The 20,813-nt window shown below is 42.3% G+C and overlaps 1 protein-coding gene across 1 annotated transcript; it reads left to right on the top strand.

Annotated features, from left to right (window-relative positions):
- Window positions 1–4,051: 4,051 nt before the first annotated feature.
- LOC120032769 (ferritin, middle subunit-like) lies at window positions 4,052–7,344 on the top strand. Its single transcript, XM_038978953.1, has 4 exons — window positions 4,052–4,359; window positions 4,659–4,805; window positions 6,389–6,514; window positions 6,980–7,344. The coding sequence occupies exons 1-4, from the start codon at window positions 4,252–4,254 to the stop codon at window positions 7,133–7,135; spliced, it is 537 nt and encodes a 178-aa protein (XP_038834881.1). The 5' UTR covers window positions 4,052–4,251; the 3' UTR covers window positions 7,136–7,344.
- The last annotated feature ends 13,469 nt before the right edge of the window (window positions 7,345–20,813 follow it).

Raw genomic sequence — 20,813 nt, 5'->3', positions numbered from 1 at the left:
ATCATGTGACCAGCCGCACAAAGTTATAAACAGTAAGTAATACTGTAAATGGTTAACCATTACATAACTCTTTCTATTGAAGTTCTGAAGGGTGACACAGTGTTTTTAGTCTGTACTCTTTCCCCCTCCCCCTCTCTCCCTATTTGTCTCTCCCTCCCACTATTATTACCAGGGGCACAACTTGGTTTTAGATGTGGGGGGGACATATATATTTATATTTTGGGGGGTTTGAATAAACACTGCAAACAGCCTTCCCGACTGCTCGGAGGCATCCGCATGGTCCTAAAGCACACAATTGCCTCGTTTTGTATCACATTCCAATGATAAAACTGGGGGGGGGGGGGGGGACAAAAATGCATGTCCCCCTGTCCCCAGTGAAATTTGCACCCCTGCTTATTCCTGTCATAACCTCCTGTTGGTTCTACTACAGTATGTACTGACTCAGGCTCTGCCCTGGCTGTGTTTCTGCCTTGTCATTGTGACTCGGCGTTCTGTAGTCTCAAGCAGAGACGGAAGAGGAAGTGAGACAGCCCACTCCTTCACCCCCCCCACAATGGAAGTCAATTAACTAAGCAGACCACTATCGCATTGTTGTCTGCTTAAGGAGCCACCTCCTTAAGCAGACAGTGGTAAACGGCCTGAGTGAACTATCTTAATTTATCCACCATCTTTGGTCTCAATGTAGTTCTGTTCTGTTATCACAGTGCCAGTGGTGGAAGGAGGTGCAGTTTTGTGACTGCAGAAACAAACATGAGGGGTGATGAATGGGCGAAGACCGGCTGATACCAGATTTGAAGAAAAGGAAAAACGAAGAGGGATAGAACAGCAGGAACATATACTATACTATGTAACTTACATATACTGTGTAACTTACTGAGGCATTTTTAAACAAATAGCTGTGAATGGTTGTTTCTGGTGAATTTAAGGGAAAATACAACAACTTTTCTGAAAATGTAGTCAATCAGAACTCAAATACCAATATTTTTCTGTATTACTTTAAACTGTTGGTCTAACTATAACAGTTCAGAAAGTCACCACCAATGTCAAAACCCGTTATTCTATTTATGTTGCCTTCACCATGTCTGGGTAGTACATGGTCTTGAAATTACTAATTTCTTTATATATATATTGGTATTTTCTCTTTCTTTATTGAGATATCAAGTTATGAATGAGAGGGGGGTGACAGAAAGGTAGAGGAATAAAGATATGAAGGCGTAGGTTTGAATCCATGCCGCAAAGGGACATGTGTGGTCCAGAGTCAGCAGCATTACCACTAGACCAGCAGGTACATTTTTCTTCTGGACCTTCTTTGGACACTGTGTTAAACCTCTTTGGGGTACGTGGGACGCTACCGTCCCACCTGGCCAACATCCGGTGAAATTGCAGAGAGCGAAATTAAAATGACAAAAATCGTAATATTAAACTTTCATGAAAATACAAGTGTCATACATCTTTTAAAAGCTTAACTTCTTGTTAATCCAGCCGCTTTGTCAGATTTCAAAAAGGCTTTACGGCGAAAGCACAACATGCGATTATCTGAGGACAGCGCCCCGCGCACAAAAGCATTACATACATTTTCCAACCAAGCAGAGGTGTCACGAATGTCAGAAACAGCGATAAAATAAATCACTTACCTTTGAAGATCTCCATCTGGTTCTTTTGTTTGATAAAGTCCTTCTTTATATCCCAAAAAGTCAGTTTAGTTGGCACGCTTGACTCAGTAATCCACAGGTTTCCCTCGTTCAAAATGCATACAAATGAATCCTGTAAGTTACCAATAAACCTCGTCCAGACAAGTCAAACAACGTTTCTAATCAATCCTCAGGTACCCTAATATGTTAATAAACGATCAAATTTAAGACAGAGAATAGTATGTTCATTACCGGAGATAAATAACGAAGTGCATGCTCTCATCCACGCACCCGTGAAAACACTACAGCCAAAATGGGAGCCACTTACAAAAACTACAAATTCTTGGAAATTTTTCAAAAAACAAGCCTGAAACTCTTTCTAAAGACTGTTGACATCTAGTGGAAGCCCTAGGAACTGCAGTCTGGGAGGTATTCCTTTTATATTCCCATAGAGAGCCATTATAATCAGTGGTGAGCTCAACAACAACAAAAAATTCTGGATGGATTCTCCTCGGGTTTTCGCCTTCCAAATCAGTTCTGTTATACTCACAGACATTATTTTAACAGTTTTATAAACTTTAGAGTGTTTTCTATCCAATACTACCAATTCTATGCATATCCTAGCTTCTTGGCCTGAGTAACCGGCAGTTTACTTTGGGAACCTCATTCATCCAAACTTCCGAATACTGCCCCCTACCCCGAAGAAGTTAACTAACCTCCAGACGAGCTTCAATGCCATACAACTCTCCTTCTGTGGCCTCCAACTGCTCTTAAATGCAAGTAAAACTAAATGCATGCTCTTCAAACGATCACTGCCCGCTGCAGTAGTTTATGTGTCGGGGGGCTAGGGTCAGTCTGTTATATCTGGAGTATTTCTCCTGTCTTATCCGGTGTCCTGTGTGAATTTAAGAATGCTCTCTCTAATTCTCTCTTTCTTTCTTTCTCTCTCGGAGGACATGAGCCCTAGGACCATGCCTCAGGACTACCTGGCCTGATGACTCCTTACTGTCCCCAGTCCACCTGGCCGTGCTGCTGCGCCAGTTTCAACTGTTCTGCCTGCGGCTATGGACCCCTGACCTGTTCACTGTGATTACTATTATTTGACCATGCTGGTCATTTATGAACATTTGAACATCTTGGCCATGTTCTGTTATAATCTCCACCCGGCACAGCCAGAAGCGGACTGGCCACCCCTCATAGCCTGGTTCCTCTCTAGGTTTCTTCCTAGGTTTTGGCCTTTCTAGGGAGTTTTTCCTAGCCACCGTGCTTCTACAGCTGCATTGCTTGCTGTTTGGGGTTTTAGGCTGGGTTTCTGTACAGCACTTTAAAATATCAGCTGATGTAAGAAGGGCTATATAAATCAATTTGATTTGATTTGATTTATTTTAGGGGGTGCCCATGGAGCTGGGGATCAGAAATGTCCCGTGCGAAAGAAGCAGGTTGAGGTTTCCAGGGTTAGAGTAGTGCAGAATTTGTCATATGCTGAGGCAGTTAAGAAGTAGAGGAAGATGGGTCAAGGGGGAGAGATCCAAAGAGGAGGGGTGTGAGGAGTAGATCTGTACCAGCACAGAGGGATAACCCAACAAGTGATATATGTTTCAGTAAGATTGGATTTTTGGCATTTATAGTAATGGTTATCAACGGTACTGCAGGGATGGAACGTAAAGTCGCAGGAAATAGAGGTTGTGGTGGCAGCTGCAGAGAGGTATTTGGGTGTGCGAGTGTAACCGATGTGAAATGGCTAGCTAGTTAGCGGTGGTGCGCACTAACAGCCTTTCAAACGGTGACGTCACTCGCTTTGAGACCTTGAAGTAGTGGTTCCCCTTGTTCTGCAAGGGCCACGGCCTTTGTGGAGCGATGGGTAACGATGCTTCGTGGGTGACTGTTGTTGATGTATGCAGAAGGTCCCTGGTTTGCGCCCGGGTCTGGGCGAGGGGACGGTCTAAAATTAAACTGTTACACTTGACATCAGAGGAGTTTTATCTCTTATTCTTATCTGTATTTTTTAACTGCACAGTTGGTTAGGGGCTCGTAAATAAGCATTTCACTGTAAGGTCTACACCTGTTGTATTTGAGGCATGTGACTAATAAAATTTGATTTGATTTATTTTGAGTTGCAGGGTGTGTTAAGTGGTGGTGTCCCATCCTTTCATGCTGTTGGCCTGAAGTAGGACTAAAGAGATGTAAATAGTGGAGTATGGTAAAAAAAAAAAAAAAATTGTAAGTGTAGTTTTAGATGGTAGGGTATTTGTTGTATTTTTTGTTGTTGTTGTGGTTGTTGATTTTTTTTTAAAGCAAAGTATAAGGGAGTTATACTCCAGTCTAGTAGGTAGAGATAATGCAACATTTATTGGATGCCAACATGCCGTCAAATCTCATCGAAGAAGAGGGTCGATTTCACTGACGCGGTCCGCTTGGAACAATAAATAGAGCGAACAAGGCTCCTTCCAGTTCACAACTCTGGGAAGACTCATGAAGAACTTCTTGCTTCAACAGTGATTGAACGGAACTCTTCTGCCCGCCTCCCGCGCTATATAACATTCCGGATTAAAGTAACACTTACGTGAACTGTTTTAGTAAAATAATCTAAGAATCTCTATTTTTGTACCGTTAATTTTGAATGAAAATGGAGTCTCAGGTCCGCCAGAACTATCACCAAGATTGCGAAGTTGCAATCAACCGGATGATCAACATGGAGATGTTTGCCTCCTACACCTACACTTCAATGGTAAGGTGTATACCAAGATTACCGTTTTGTTCATCTACCTGTGTATTATTATGCCTGGGTTTAAATATTTTCTGTACGCCTAGGCAATTAACAGCCTTGAGGTAGACCTATCATTCAAATAAAGTTGATAAATATATCCTTGGACAGAGCGTATCGCCTTGACAGGTTAATTGGCAGGTTACCAAGTAGGCTAATGATTTTCCGCATCATATTGCTGTGTCAATCATGCTTAGATCCCTCAATAATAGAATGAGTCACGTTTGACATGTGTTTCTAAACAATTTTGTCTGTCCACGCAGGCTTTCTATTTCTCCCGTGACGATGTGGCTCTGCCTGGCTTCGCGCATTTCTTCAAGGAGAACAGCGACGAGGAGCGGGAACACGCCGACAAGCAACTCTCCTTCCAGAACAAGAGAGGTGGACGTATTGTCCTTCAGGACATCAAGGTGAGCGCCTGAGCGTCGAAAAACACATTTGCATTGTTTTTGTTGCGCTGTATACAAACGTAAACTTCTTCATAGAGGGTTCTCTGGTTGAAATGGTTCTTGTCTCAGTTGAAAAGGTTCTACCTGGAACCAAGTGGTTTATCTATAATCTATGGCAAGAAGTCTAAAGAACCCTTTTTAGTAAATCTAGAGCCTTTTTTTCTAATATTGTAACTTCAAGTTGTTTTGTATGAGTAGTCATTCATGTTAATACTGAGTTCAGTGTAAGGCACGCCCTATGTGGCTGCCCTGGTATTAGAGCAAGGTGGCCAGAGGAGATAATGTCCTGACTGCTTAGGCCTGAACACACTGCCTCCATTCCTTCATAACCACTGAAAGAGCACGAGGGGTGTAACTCCATCCACTCTATCCAAACTCTCCCAATGTTAATATAATATATGATCACTGGCCAGTTTCAAAACAAATTTTATTGGTCATGTCCACTTAATACAACAGGTGTCGACTTTACAGTGACATGCGTACTTACGAGACCATTCCCAACAATGCAGAGTCAGACATACTTGCTAAATAAAAAAGGATATGGTAACACAAAGAATAACAAGGCTATATACAAGAAGTACTGAGACATGTGCAGGGGTACAAGGTAGTTGAGAATATAGTACGTACATGTAGGTAAGGGGTAAAAGTGACTAGTGTCAATATGCTTGTCTGTGGGCTTATGTAGTGTGTGTCGGGGTAAAGTCTAGTGAGTGCGAAATAAGTGGTTAAACACATCTACTCAGACCCCTGTTTGCCTCCAGAACAGACTGAATTATTTGGGGCATTCTACAAGGTGTCTGAAATGTTCCACAGGGATGTTGGTCCATGCTGACACGATGGCATCAGGCAGTTGCTGCAGATTGTACGGCGATATAGTCATGCTGTGAACAGCCTGTTCCATCTCATCCCAAAGATTCTCTATTGGTTTGAGGTCTGGGGACTGTGCAGTGAACTGAACTTGCTGTTCCAGTGTAACAGTATAACTTTAAACCGTCCCCTCGCCCCGACACGGGCGCGAACCAGGGACCCTCTGCACACATCAACAACTGACACCCACGAAGCGTCGTTACCCATCGCTCCACAAAAGCCGCGGCCCTTGCAGAGCAAGGTGCAACACTACTTCTAGGTTTCAAAGCAAGTGACGTAACTGATTGAAACGCTAGTCGCGCGTACCCGCTAAATAGCTAGCCATTTCACATCCGTTACACCAGGCAATGATTTCCACTCAATTGCCCACTGGAGCCACTTGTTTTTAGCTGATAGGAGTGTGGTCGTCTGCTGCAATAGCCCATCCGTGAGAAGGATGGACGAGTTGTGTGTTCTGAGCTGGGGGTTCTGTAAACCTTCGGCGTTGCAAGCACCATGATCTATCGACTGAGCCACACCGGACCCATGATGTGCTTCATAAACTCTAGCTTATGTGGTTGTTCATATGGACTGTTAAAATGACTCCATCTTGAGATATACTGAATTTACTTTTAATTATGTCTAGAAACATCTGCTAGTTGTCCCTAACCCTCCTGTGTTCACTCTGTCCTGTGTAGAAGCCAGAACGTGATGAGTGGGGCAATGGGCTGGAGGCCATGCAGTGTGCTCTGCAGCTGGAGAAGAATGTGAACCAGGCCCTGCTGGACCTGCACAAGATTGCCTCGGACAAGGTTGACCCCCATGTAAGTTATGAGGAACCTCACATGTATGTATTACATAGAAGACAGGTACTGTCTCAGGAGATTTTCAGGTTGTAGCTCTGATAACTAATGACACAGGATTGTGTGACCTGCTTCTTCACACGCACACAATAGTTCACAGATGCACACTATACACACAATGCAGCTAATGCATAAGTTTGCATAAAGGGCGGCAGGTTGCCTAGTGGTTAGAGCGTTGGGCCAGTAACAAAGGTTGCTGGATTGAATCCCCTAGCTGACAAGGTAAAAAATATGTTCTGCCCCTGAACAAGGCAGTTAACCCACTGTTCCATGTCATTGTAAATTAGAATTTGTTCTTACCTGATTTTCCTAGTTAAAGCTGGGAACACATTATCTGCACTTATGCCATTACCACTAGGCTCTTGTGTTACTGTATCTACAAAAGTCTGTAGTCATTCTCTTGTCTGACCTGTGTTTTCCCTCTAGCTGTGTGACTTCCTGGAGACCCATTACCTGAACGAGCAGGTGGAGGCCATTAAGAAGCTGGGTGACCACATCACCAACCTCACCAAGATGGATGCTGTCAACAACAAGATGGCAGAGTACCTGTTTGACAAGCACACCCTGGGAGGCCAGAGCTAAACCACTTCCATCCCCAGTCTGAGGCTGGAGACCATAGCCAGGACTCCTGGCTTGTCTGATAGATCCTATTGGCTTTGCATTTATAGGGATGGGAGAGTGTTAAACTGGTGCAGTGCAACACAGCTGTAATATTGAGGTGTTTTTCTGACAACACTACTGTATTTTGGAGGCAAGGCTTCTTGTAAAACAATAAAAAGAATCTCACTAAAGTTTTGTAATTTTTTCTAAGTGTTGACCTGTAGTAATGGATGTTGTATCAGTCTATTCATGTTTGCTCCGTCTTACTGAGCATCTCTATACCAAGTGATAAATACTGACATTTGTAGACCTACTAGTGACTGAGGGTCATAACAATAGGTAAAGTTTAACATGAGGTTTATAAAGGAAGTTACCTCACCACAGAGGGCACTATTACAAGATATGTTATATACACCATGTCAATTAAGGGCCCAACTGTCAACTCTTTACCCATAAGTGAAATGGGTAACTACAGTCAATGTGGACCTTTACTCTGCATCTTAAAAGGGTACATTAGAGGTCAATCAAACCCTTGCCTCCTGCTCGGTAAATTCATATGCCGCATTTCTCTAGTGATGTGAAGTTTGGCTCTTAGAAATGAATCTATAATCATTTTGTTAATTCAGTTTAATGCCCAATAGTTCCCCTACAGCAAACTATGAACTGAATACTAAAATAGTAATGATTCTACAAGCCTCTCGTTCACCATAAGGGGCTTATTGGAGCTGTCATATGGTTGCAAAGCTACTGGTAATTTACTGAACACTTTCATTTTGGTAATTAACAGGCAATCTAACTTTGGTAAATTATACTTTAACTGAAAATATTTATTTTTCATGTGTCCATATAGTGCATGGGTTTCTAGTGGATATACCAGATGGATTAAGGGGAAAATAGCCTAATTATTAATTTCACCTTTAACCAGGTAGGCAAGTTGAACAAGTTCTCATTTACAATTGTGACCTGGCCAAGAAGAAGCAAAGCAGTTTGACACACAACACAGTTACACATGGAGTTAAACAAAAGTCAATAATACAGTAGAAAAATAAGTCTATATACAATGTGAGCAAATGAGGTGAGATAAGGGAGGAAGGCCATGGTGACAAAGTAAATACAATATAGCAAGTAAAACACTGGAATGGTAGATTTACAGTGGAAGAATGTGCAAAGTAGAAATAGAAATAATGGGGTGCAAAGGAGCTAAATAAGTACATTAGGGGAAGAGGTAGTTTATGCTAAATTATAGATGGGCTATGTACAGGTGCAGTAATCTGTGAGCTGCTGGTGCTTAAAGCTAGTGAGGGAGATAAGTGTTTCCAGTTTCAGAGATTTTTGTAGTTTGTTCCAGTCATTGGCAGCAGAGAACTGGAAGGAGAGGCGGCCAAAGGAGGAATTGGCTTGGGGTGACCAGAGAGATATACCTTCTGAAGCGCGTGCTACAGGTGGGTGCTGCTATGGTGACCAGCGGGCTGAGATAAGGGGGGACTTTACTTAGCAGGGTCTTGTAGATGACCTGGAGCCAGTGGGTTTGGCGACGAGTATGAAGCGAGGGCCAGCCAACGAGAGCGTACAGGTCGCAGTGGTGGGTAGTATATGGGGCTTTGATAGACTGCATCCAATTTATTGAGTAGGGTATTGGAGGCTGTTTTGTAAATGACATCGCCGAAGTCGAGGATCGGTAGGATGGTCAGTTTTACGAGGGTATGTTTGGCAGCATGAGTGAAGGATGCTTTGTTGCAAAATAGGAAGCAAATTCTAGATTTAACTTTGGATTGGAGATGTTTGATGTGAGTCTGGAAGGAGAGTTTACAGTCTAACCAGACACCTAGGTATTTGTAGTTGTCCACATATTCTAAGTCAGAACCGTCCAGAGTAGTGATGCTGGACAGGCGGGCAGGTGCAGGCAGCGATCGGTTGAAGAGCATGCATTTAGTTTTACTTGTATTGAAGAGCAGTTGGAGGCCACGGAAGGAGAGTTGTATGGAAGTTGTAATGAAGTGTTTTATCAACAATGGCATTTCCAATAATTCTCCAACTCATCCATTTTTCTTTACACAACTGCCACCAACATTTACAACCATGAAATACTGACATGGTAAAATAATTGATTACATATTTTTTAAATAAAGGTAAAGGTTTTCACTAAGTTGATGGTTTATATTTAGGGTAATGTTTTGCGGCTTTGTCATTCTATTTTAAAGTATATTTTACATGTGATTAGGCCACACAAAGGGCCAGAGATTTGTGATAATCTGAAGTACGCAAAAAGGCCACTAGATGGCACCTGATCAAATGACATATTCCTTGAAATGTCAAACATTTGTGTTTGTTATGGAACCCAATTAGCTGCTGTCAAGGCAGCAGTTACTCTTTCTGGGGTTCAGCAAAGAAAAGGCAGTTCTATACAATAAAAATAACTTTACATTACAAAACAGAGTTCACAACACAAGTGTTTGCCCTCAGACCACTACTCTACCACATATCTACAACACAAAATCCATGTGTGTCTATAGTGAATATGTTATTGTGTTTTTATGTTTTAAATATGACTTTACTGCTTGCTTGAGTTACTTGATTTGGAATAGTAGCCATGTCATGGCTCTATGTAGTACTGTGCACCTCCCATAGTCTGTTCTGGACTTGGGGACTGTGAAGAGACCTGGTGGCATGTCTTGTGGGGTATGCATTGGTGTCTGAGTTGTGTGCTAGTAGTTTAAACTGACAGCTCGGTGCATTCAACATGTCAATACTTCTCACAAATACAAGTAGTGATTAAGTAAATCTCCTCTACTTTGAGCAATGAGAGATTGACATGCATAATAATGTTAGCTCTCTGTGTACATTTAAGGGTGAGCCGTGCTGCACCAGTTCTGGGCCAATTGTATTTTTCCTAAGTCCCTCTTTGTGGCACCTGACCACACGACTGGACAGTAGTCCAGGTGCGACAAAACTAGGGCCTGTAGGACCTACCTTGTTGATAGTCGTTAAGAAGGCAGAGCAGTGCTTTATTATGGACAGACCTCTCCCCATCTTAGTTATTGTTGTATCAATATGTTTTGACCATGACAGTTTACAATCCAGGGTAACTCCAATAAGTTTAGTCTCCTCAACTTGTTACATTTCCACATAATTCATTACAAGACTTAGTTGAGGTTTAGTGTTTTAATTTTATGTCCCAAATACAATGCCTTTAGTTTGTCGTGGTAATTTCCTGTATTACTCAATAAAGAGAGAGAGAGAGCCAACCACACACAAGTCAGAGTTAAATTATATATTCCATTAATAATATATATACAAGCTTCACCAAAGCCCTTTTTTGACACTCAGATCAATTCAGTGTCTATAAATGAATTCTCTGAGAGTGTCTACAAAACAATTCTTAGTTTCATTTATAGCCAAGATACACCCCTCTCAACTTCCAAAGAATCCTTTACCCGAAAGAGGAGTATCCTATCGCTAGACAGCATCAGCTATAAATCATCGTTCAGTTTGATCTCCCAAGACAAGGCTTAAATCTCATGCTTGATACTTCACTGTCTACCAAAACATTACCCCATCCAATGGCATATATCAATTGTCATTTCTAGATACTCCCAAACCTGGACAAACTCAAAATCAGACAGTGAGCCCCTTAGGTCAAATACTAGGTCAAGATAAGGGCAACCTCAGAGGGGACATACAATGGTTCCAAACACGGCCAAACTCCTTCCCCCTATGAGAAAAGTAGGGATTGACTGGCGTACAGACATTGTATGAGATAACTAACTGGTTCCCCAATTAATAACTCCATCCCTTCACATGGTTTAGGAATAGTTACAAACAACGTTCCCATAAGAAACCAACGTTCCACTCTGTCCTCCTCCCCTTCTGATATTCTACTTAGCACCACATGGTTTAACAGATACATTGACTTATGAAGACAAGCCTGACCTCTCCCCTCTCTGGCCCCAAGTTACCAATCCCTAGCTCAGAAGATTCTAATGACAAGTATCTCACAAGCATATGATGAAAATAACATCTTATCTATCTATGTTACTTAGCTAAATCTGATTCTGCCACGACAAGTTTTTGAAAATCATGTATTTAGGACTAACTTATTTCTTGCCACCCATTCTGAAACTTACTACAGCTCTTAAGGTTTGCAGTGATTACACCTGCTGTGGTAGCTGATGTGTATAGTGTTGAGTCATCAGCATACATAGACACACAGGCTTCACTCAGCGCCAGTGGCAAGTCATTAGTAAAGATTGAAAAGATAAGGGGCCTAGACAGCTGCTCTGGGGAATGCCTGACTCTACCTAGATTATGTTGGAGAGGATTCCATTAAAGAACACCCTCTGTGTTCTGTTAGACAGGTAACTCTAGAACCACAATATAGCAGGGGATGTAAAGCCATAACACTTACGCTTTTTCCAGCAGAAGATTATGATCAATAACGTCAAAAGCTGCAAAGAAGTGTTTAAAACATTTTTTTAAATGTTTCTGTATTAAATATTTATAATGTTTTGACCTTTATTTAACTAGGCAAGTCAGTTAAGAACAAATTCTTATTTACAATGACGGCCTACCATGGCCAAACCCTAACCCGGACGGCGCTAGGCCAATTGTGTGCCACCCTGTGGGACTCCCAATCACGGCCGGTTGTGATACAGCCTGGAATCGAACCAGGGTTTGTAGTGACGCCTCTAACACTGAGAGTTATGTAATGGTTAACCATTTACAGTATTACTTACTGTTTATAACTTTTTGCATCTGGTCACATGATGGACCCGGTTGTGACAACTTAACACATGTTCTCTGGGTTGAACATTACAGAAAAGATTTGCATTAAAAAAATAAGAAAATACTTTGTAAAATGCTATTTTAATGCTCTGTTTACCCTTCTGCTAAAACAAGGTCACTTAGAACAACCTGGACTCAGGGGTAGACGTAACATAGTAAATGTAAATCTGGGATACTGCAATTAGTATGATATGTTTTGTATGGTATGTATTCATTTGTGGAAGTCCATCATCCATTTCGTATGATATGTTAGGAACTACAATTTGTACAATATGTTAGGAATTTGCAAAACATATGATATGTTACGAATTCCAATTTGTTGTGGCTAACATTAGGTCGGTGGCTAGGTGGCTAATGTTAGCTAGACTAGGGGTTAGGGGTTAAAGTTAGGGTTAGGTCTAAGGTTAAGGTCAGGATTTAGAATAAACGTTTAAGGTTAGGGGAAAGGTTAGCTAAAATGCTAAAGTTGTCAGTGATGAGTTTCAAACAACAAACGTATCCTTTAAGCATGACACATCATTTAGTCAAAAGTGCCAACACTTTTCACCAAAAAAGAGATTTCCAAGTATGTCACAGCCCTTTTGTAGCACCATTTTAAGCATAACTCTACTGTCACTCCCAACAGTCTGAAGAGGCTTTGTCTCATTGTCTCCAAAACCTTGTTTGCGCTCATAATGAAAACATTACACTATAAAGTGAGGTTCAGTCTAAAACAGTTGATCAAAGTAACAGAGAACAGGGCACATACTTCAAGGATTATCTATGTTGAAGACCCTTACCCCCATTTGAAGCAGCTTTATCATTTTTCAACAAACAATGAACATACAGTGGGGCAAAAAAGTATTTAGTCAGCCACCAATTGTGCAAGTTCTCCCACTTAAAAAATGAGAGAGGCCTGTAATCATAGGTACACTTCAACCATGACAGACAAAATGAGAAAAAAAATCCAGAAAATCACATTGTAGGATTATTAATGAATTTATTTGCAAATTATGGTGGAAAATAAGTATTTGGTCACCTACAAACAAGCAATATTTCTGGCTCTCACAGACCTGTAACTTCTTCTTTAAGAGGCTCCTCTGTCCTCCACTCGTTACCTGTATTAATGGCACCTGTTTGAACTTGTTATCAGTATAAAAGACACCTGTCCACAACCTCAAACAGTCACACTCCAAACTCCACTATGGCCAAGACCAAAGAGCTGTCAAAGGACACCAGAAACAAAATTGTAGACCTGCACCAGGCTGGGAAGACTGAATCTGCAATAGGTAAGCAGCTTGGTTTGAAGAAATCAACTGTGGGAGCAATTATTAGGAAATGAAGACATACAAGACCACTGATAATCTCCCTCGATCTGGGGCTCCACGCAAGATCTCACCCCGTGAGGTCAAAATGATCACAAGAACGGTGAGCAAAAATCCCAGAACCACACGGGGGGACCTAGTGAATGACCTGCAGAGAGCTGGGACCAAAGTAACAAAGCCTACCATCAGTAACACACTACGCCGCCAGGGACTCAAATCCTGCAGTGCCAGACGTGTCCCCCTGCTTAAGCCAGTACATGTCCAGGCCCGTCTGAAGTTTGCTAGAGAGCATTTGGATGATCCAGAAGAAGATTGGGAGAATGTCATATGGTCAGATGAAACCAAAATAGAACTTTTTGGTAAAAACTCAACTCGTCGTGTTTGGAGGACAAAGAATGCTGAGTTGCATCCAAAGAACACCATACCTACTGTGAAGCATGGGGGTGGAAACATCATGCTTTGGGGCTGTTTTTCTGCAAAGGGACCAGGACGACTGATCCGTGTAAAGGACAGAATGAATGGGGCCATGTATCGTGAGATTTTGAGTGAAAACCTTCCATCAGCAAGAGAATTGAAGATGAAACGTGGCTGGGTCTTTCAGCATGACAATGATCCCAAACACACCGCCCGGGCAACGAAGGAGTGGCTTCGTAAGAAGCATTTCGAGGTCCTGGAGTGGCCTAGCCAGTCTCCAGATCTCAACCCCATAAAAAATCTTTGGAGGGAGTTGAAAGTCCGTGTTGCCCAGCAACAGCCCCAAAACATCACTGCTCTAGAGGAGATCTATCTGCATGGAGGAATGGGCCAAAATACCAGCAACAGTGTGTGAAAACCTTGTGAAGACTTACAGAAAACGTTTGACCTCTGTCATTGCCAACAAAGGGTATATAACAAAGTATTGAGATAAACTTCTGTTATTGACCAAATACTTATTTTCCACCATAATTTGCAAATAAATTCATTAAAAATCCTACAATGTGATTTTCTGGATTTTTTTTTCTCATTTTGTCTGTCATAGTTGAAGTGTACCTATGATGAAAATTACAGGCCTCTCTCATCTTTTTAAGTGGGAGAACTTGCACAATTGGTGGCTGACTAAATACTTTTTTGCCCCACTGTAGATAGTAACTATGACAAACTGATAGATAGTCTGTTTTGGGTTACATTTTAGGAGAAAGGGGGTCCTGTTCACAAACAATTGGAGTAGAGGCATTACCTTACATACTGGGCCAGGAAAGACCAGGGGCTGTATAAAGGTATCAAGCCTGTTGTCAGAATAGGATTAAATGTAATGTTTTTCAATATGATCTAAAAGACAAAAACTGAAACTAAATCAGCAATGAGACGTTTGATACATAGTGCCCCAGAAGACCTAGTTCTTATGAATAACAATGACGTTTCAACTACATGGATGTATTGAGCAATAACCCAGCACCCTGAAAGCACCCTGTCAACAGTTGTGGAAGATCAGGTCATGTGAACTGAAGTTGTTAGGAAGGTTACTTTATTACTGTAGTCTTTGATTTTCATTAGCTGTAAAAAGTTTCCACTTCACAGTTTTAGCTTAATAACCTATGTATGGTTAGATGTATGTAGCTACTGATTTTGTGTAGTTATTTGGAGGCTAATGTAATCAACTTTGATATACCATTTGTCAACTACAATATGTCATTTGAAACCGAAAGGTGTATCATCAAATACCATTTCTACAAATGCCAAAATGTCTGTGTCAAGCCTGCATGAAGGGTTTGGTGGTGAGTTTCTGAACTGTTATAGTTAGACCAAGAGTTTAAAGTAATACAGAAAAATATTGGTATTTGAGTTCTGATTGACTATATTGGGCTCCCGAGTGGCACAGCGGTCTGAGGCACTGCATATCAGTGCTAGAGGCGTCACTACAGACCCTGGTTTGATCCCGGGCTGTATCACAACCGGCCGTGATCAGGAGTCCCATAGGGTGGCGCAATATTGGATCAGTCGTCCGGGTTAGGGGAGCATTGCGTGAAGCCCGAGGGGTTTGTGCTGATTGAACGGAGATTGTGACAGCCGGTTAAATGGCGTCCCTTGACAAGGCGAGAGCAAGACGTTAGTCAGGAGAAGTGCAGTATTATCAGAAGGAGAGTTTACACTCAACGTGATCAAGACAAAGGAGGTGATTGTGGACTTCAGGAAAAGGAGGACCGAGCACGCCCCCATTCTCATTGACAGGGCTGTAGTGGATCAGGTTGAGAGCTTCAAGTTCCTTGGCGTCCACATCACCAACAAACTAACATGGTCCAAGCAGAGGGCATGACAAAACCTATTCCCCCTCAGGAGGCTGAACAGATTTGGCATGGGTCCTCAGATCCTCAAAAGGTTTTACAGCTGCACCATCGAGAGCATCCTGACGGGTTGCATCACTGCCTGGTATGGCAACTACTCGGCCTTCGACCGCAAGGCACTACAGAGGGTAGCGTGTACGGCCCAGTACATCACCGGGGCCAAGCTTCCTGCCATCCAGGACGGGTTGCATCATTTCTACAGTGAAATAAGACAATAATCACTAACCAAAACAGCAATGGACAAGGCATATTGACATTAGGGAAAGGCATGCGTAGTATAGTGATCGTACAGTGAGTAGCTGGACGGGCTGGAGACACAACGATTCAGACAGCTAGTGGGTCGGGGCTAGCAGGCTAGCGGAAGAGCCTTAAAGGGACGTCATGACGGAAGAAGTCTGTTGTAGCCCCCTCGTGCGGTTACGTCGGCCAACCAGTCGTGATGGATCAGCAGGGGTCCGTGTAGTAAAAGGGTCCAGGCCAATACGACGACAGCCGTTACAGTAGCTTTGATTGGAATGATCATGTCAACATCAAACTTTCAAAATCTTAGTTAGCAAGCTAGCAGTCATCATCATGAATTAAGTTGACAATCTACTGGCAAATCCTTTTCAATCCTTGTCATATGAAGGAAATTCTGAAGAGAAATTATAGATAAAACGTATCGGTGCTAATCGGCCATTGGACATAAACATTGCACAACAAATTGGTAATCGCAAATTCAACAATGAGTGGTTTGGAAGGAATCAGTGGCTAACTGCAATCATTGCAAAGCAATCACTAGCCTACTATTCAGTGAAGTTGGTGTGTGGTCCAAGTCTGGGGTTAAGGTCCTCTTTTCCAAGCTTAAAAGGATAAACATTCAACATTGGCCATGCCATTGGCCGAGTTCAAAACAACTGGAAACTTGGAACTGGGAAATCTCAGACTTCAGTGAGTTCAAGACAACTGGGAACTCAGAAAGCTCAGACTGGGAAAATACGTTTTGAACGGTCATCCAACTTGGAATTCCAAGTCGAGAACTCAGGCATCTTTCTAGAGCTCCGACCTGAAGATCACTGACTTGATGATTCGACCTTGTTTCTTTTGTAGAGTTTCCAGTTGTCTTGAAAGCACCATAAATCCAGAGAAAGCCAGACTTTGATGACAAAATTTGCCCACTAGGGGGGCCGCTGTGGGCACCACACACATGTGAGCACAGCACAAACATTTGAGTCCAGAAAGGCCTTGTATGCTGCTGCATAAATTATGTAATATGCCAGAGAGATATGCATACTGTAGCTAAGAAAGTAATACCAAGTGTATGTTGTGTAGTAAGCTGTTAGTAGCCCATGTCCCTTACTCTAATAATTGGGTCCTTTTCCCCCTCATAACGTAGCCTACTGTTCTCACTTGGTGGTGCACATGTAGCCTATAGCTTGTTTTAGAGAAATGTCATCAACAAATATTGTAAGAGCTTTCATTGTCTGATTATATGCCCCCTTTGTTTATCCTACGGTTCTGACTTGGTGCACAGGGACAATACTGTAAGAACGGCCCATGTTCTGCATTCTGCCGCTGTACATTTCAAAAGTGCTGACCAAATAGTTATGACTACGTTCGTCCTACTTTGCATATTAATGTCTTAATCGAAATTACGCATTGCCTCTTATCCGTTCGTCGTCCCCTTATGCCATCATTTGTGCTTCTCATTGTCAGTAGAAACAACTGATATGGCAAGTCAGCCATACCAGCTATCTGTTTTTAATAAAGGCAGTAATTGAGGCTGAATGAACTGTATTGCTGCCAGGTGTAGCAATGGTAAAGTGTTGAGACTATTGCAACAGCTTTATTTAGGCCCTAACAGTTTGGCACCGTTATAATGCAATTAATGTATTGTGTAGTGCTTTGCTGACATGCATCTACATTTTAGTGGGGGAGTTTGCCCCACCAGTAATCTTATATTTCTCCAATGTCAAATCAGTGTGTCTTGTTTGCAACGAAACTGTCCCTGTTAGGAATCTGAGCATGGTACTTTGAACAACCTTCATTTACCCACCATCTTTGGCCTGAAGGCCATTCTTTTCCACTATCACCATGACAGTGGTGGAAGGAGACTAGGTCTCATGACTGTGGAAACAGACTTGAGCGGTGGTGAGTGGTCGAAAACATTCTGAGACTAGGAAAAAAAGGGAAGGAGAGAACAGCAGTAACATATACTATGTAACTTACTAAGGCATTTTAAACAAATAGCTGTAATATGGTTGTTTCTGATGAATGTTGGAGGGAAAATACACCAACAACTTTCCTGATCATTTGGCCAATATACCCCAATCACAACTCAAATAACAATATTTTTCAATATTACTTTAAACTGTTGGTCTAACATTAAACGATTAATTTGATTGCTTTTCTGATTTGTGACCAAATTAACTGATGCTAGGTGTACTTATGGTTTTGTTGAGCGATCGATAAATTTACACAAACGCTTGTATTGCTTTCGCTGTAAAGCATAATTTCAAAATCTGAGACGACAGGTGATTTAAAAGGCTAAGCTGTGTTTTGCAATATTGCACTTGTGATTTCATATTATTTACATGTGGCGCTATGCTAGGCTATGCTAGTCAGGGTTTCTGATGACAATTATCCCAGATTCGGGATGGGTAGTCCAGAAATGTTAATTTCCAAAATTGTGTTCAGTAAATTACCAGTAGCTTAGCAACCATATGACACCTCCAATAAGCCCCTTATAGTGAACGAGAGGCTTGTACAATCATTACTATTTTAGTATTCAGTTCATAGTTTGCTGTAGGGGAACTACTGGGTATTAAACTGAAATAAACACAATGATCATAGATTCATTTTTTAGAGCCGAACTTCCATCACTAGAGAAATGCGCCACAGCTGGCTAAAGGCTTTGATTGACCTCTAGGCCGTCTAATAATAAACTTGTGATGTGCAGAGTAAAGGTCTACATCAACTGTAGTTACCCATTTTACTCCTTTGGACCGAGTTGACAGTTGGACCCTTAATTGACATGGCACAATAACAAGATACAGTAGAGGACACTCTGTGGTCAGAGGTAATTTTTTTTATAAACCTCATGTTAAACTTTAACTATTGTTATGACCCTCAGTCACTAGTAGGTCTACAACTGTCAGTATTTATCACTGGGTAATGAGATGCTCAGTAAAACAGAGCAAACATGAATAGACTAATACAACATCCATTACTACAGGTCAACACTTAGAAAAGATCAAACTTTAGTGAGATTTTTTTTAATTGTTTTACAAGATGCCTTGCCTCCTAAATACAGTAGTGTTGTCAACAAAATCACTTCAATGATACAGCTGTGCACTGCACCAGTTTAACACTCTCCCCTCCCTATAAATGCAAAGCCAGTAGGATCTACCAGAGAAGGCAGGAATCCTTGACTGAGGCTGTAGCCTGGGGATGGAAGTGGTTTAGCTCTGGCCTCCCAGGGTGTGCTTGTCAAACAGGTACTCTGCCATCTTGTTTTTGACAGCATCCATCTTGGTGAGGTTGGTGATGTGGTCTCCCAGCTTCTTAATGGCCTCCACCTGCTCATTCAGGTAATGGGTCTCCAGGAAGTCACACAGCTAAAGAGGGAAAACACAGGTCAGACATGAGAATGACTACAGACTATTGTAGATACATTAACACAAGAGCCTGGTGGTAATGGCATAAGTGCAGATAATGTGTTTACAGCTTTTTTAACTAGGAAAGTCAGTTAAGGACAAATTCTTATTTACAATGACATCCTAACGTGGAACAGTGGGTTAACTGCCTTGTTCAGGGGCAGAACATATTTTTACCTTTACCTTCAATCCAGCAACCTTTTTTACTGGCCCAACGCTCTAACCACTAGGCAACCTGCCGCCCTTTATGCAACTTTACTTTGCTAGCTGACAGCACCTTCAACAGCCGAAGCTAAGTAGTAACATTAACATGATGTCTTCTAATTGCAGTCGCTGTACTCATAATATACAGGAGAACGATCGCCTTACGGCGAGGATAGCTGTGCTACAAGCCCAGCTTCAGACGCAATCGTTAGGCAAGGGTAATTTCAGTGTAGGAAAGGAAGAAACAGCGTCTGTGCCACAGTAAGTACAGATAGTAACGTTAGTATAAACCCCCCCGCACAGTCCCCGCAGCCGGACAACTTTCTCATGGCTTCTGGAGGGAAATGCTGTAGGAATGCTCAACTGGTGTCGCTCATTCAGCCGACAGAAACTTTCAACCGGTTCTCCCCATTATGTAGCGAGTCGGAGTCTGAGGCTGAGTCTTCTCTTGTCTCTACTCCTCCCGCTACGGGGTCTGAGACGCCGAAGGCTCCAACCATTAGCTCTGACAAATTGAAAACCCTAGTCATTGGCGACTCCATTACCCGCAGTATTAGACTTAAAACGAATCACCCAGCGATCATACACTGTTTACCAGGGGGCAGGGCTACCGACGTTAAGGCTAATCTAAAGATGGTGCTGGCTAAAGCTAAATCTGGCGAGTGTAGAGAGTATAGAGATATTGTTATCCACGTCGGCACCAACGATGTTAGGATGAAACAGTCAGAGGTCACCAAGTGCAACATAGCTTCAGCGTGTAAATCAGCTAGAAAGATGTCGGCATCGAGTAATTGTCTCTGGCCCCCTCCCAGTTAGGGGGAGTGACGAGCTCTACAGCAGAGTCTCAGCACTCAATCGCTGGTTGAAAACGGTTTTCTGCCCCTCCCAAAAGATAGAATTTGTAGATAATTGGCCCTCTTTCTGGGACTCACCCACAAACAGGACCAAGCCTGACCTGCTGAGGAGTGACAGACTCCATCCTAGCTGGAGGGGTGCTCTCATCTTATCTACCAACATAGATAGGGCTCTAACTCCTCTAGCTCCACAATGAAATAGGGTGCAGGCCAGGCAGCAGGCTGTTAGCCAACCTGCCAGCTTAGTGGAGTCTGCCAATAGCACAGTCAGTGTAGTCAGCTCAGCCATACCCATTGAGACTGTGTCTGTGCCTCGACCTAGGTTGGGCAAAACTAAACATGGCGGTGTTCGCCTTAGCAATCTTATTAGGATAAAGACCTCCTCCATTCCTGCCATTATTGAAAGAGATCGTGATACCTCACATCTCAAAATAGGGTTACTTAATGTTAGATCCCTCACTTCAAAGGCAGTCATAGTCAATGAACTAATCACTGATCATAATCTTGATGTGATTGGCCTGACTGAAACATGGCTTAAGCCTGATGAATTTACTGTGTTA

Source organism: Salvelinus namaycush, chromosome 3, assembly GCF_016432855.1.
Source record: "Salvelinus namaycush isolate Seneca chromosome 3, SaNama_1.0, whole genome shotgun sequence".
Classification (NCBI taxonomy): Eukaryota; Metazoa; Chordata; class Actinopteri; order Salmoniformes; family Salmonidae; genus Salvelinus; species Salvelinus namaycush.
The sequence above is the reverse complement of the archived record's forward strand: the minus strand, read 5'-3'. Positions and strand labels throughout refer to the sequence as shown.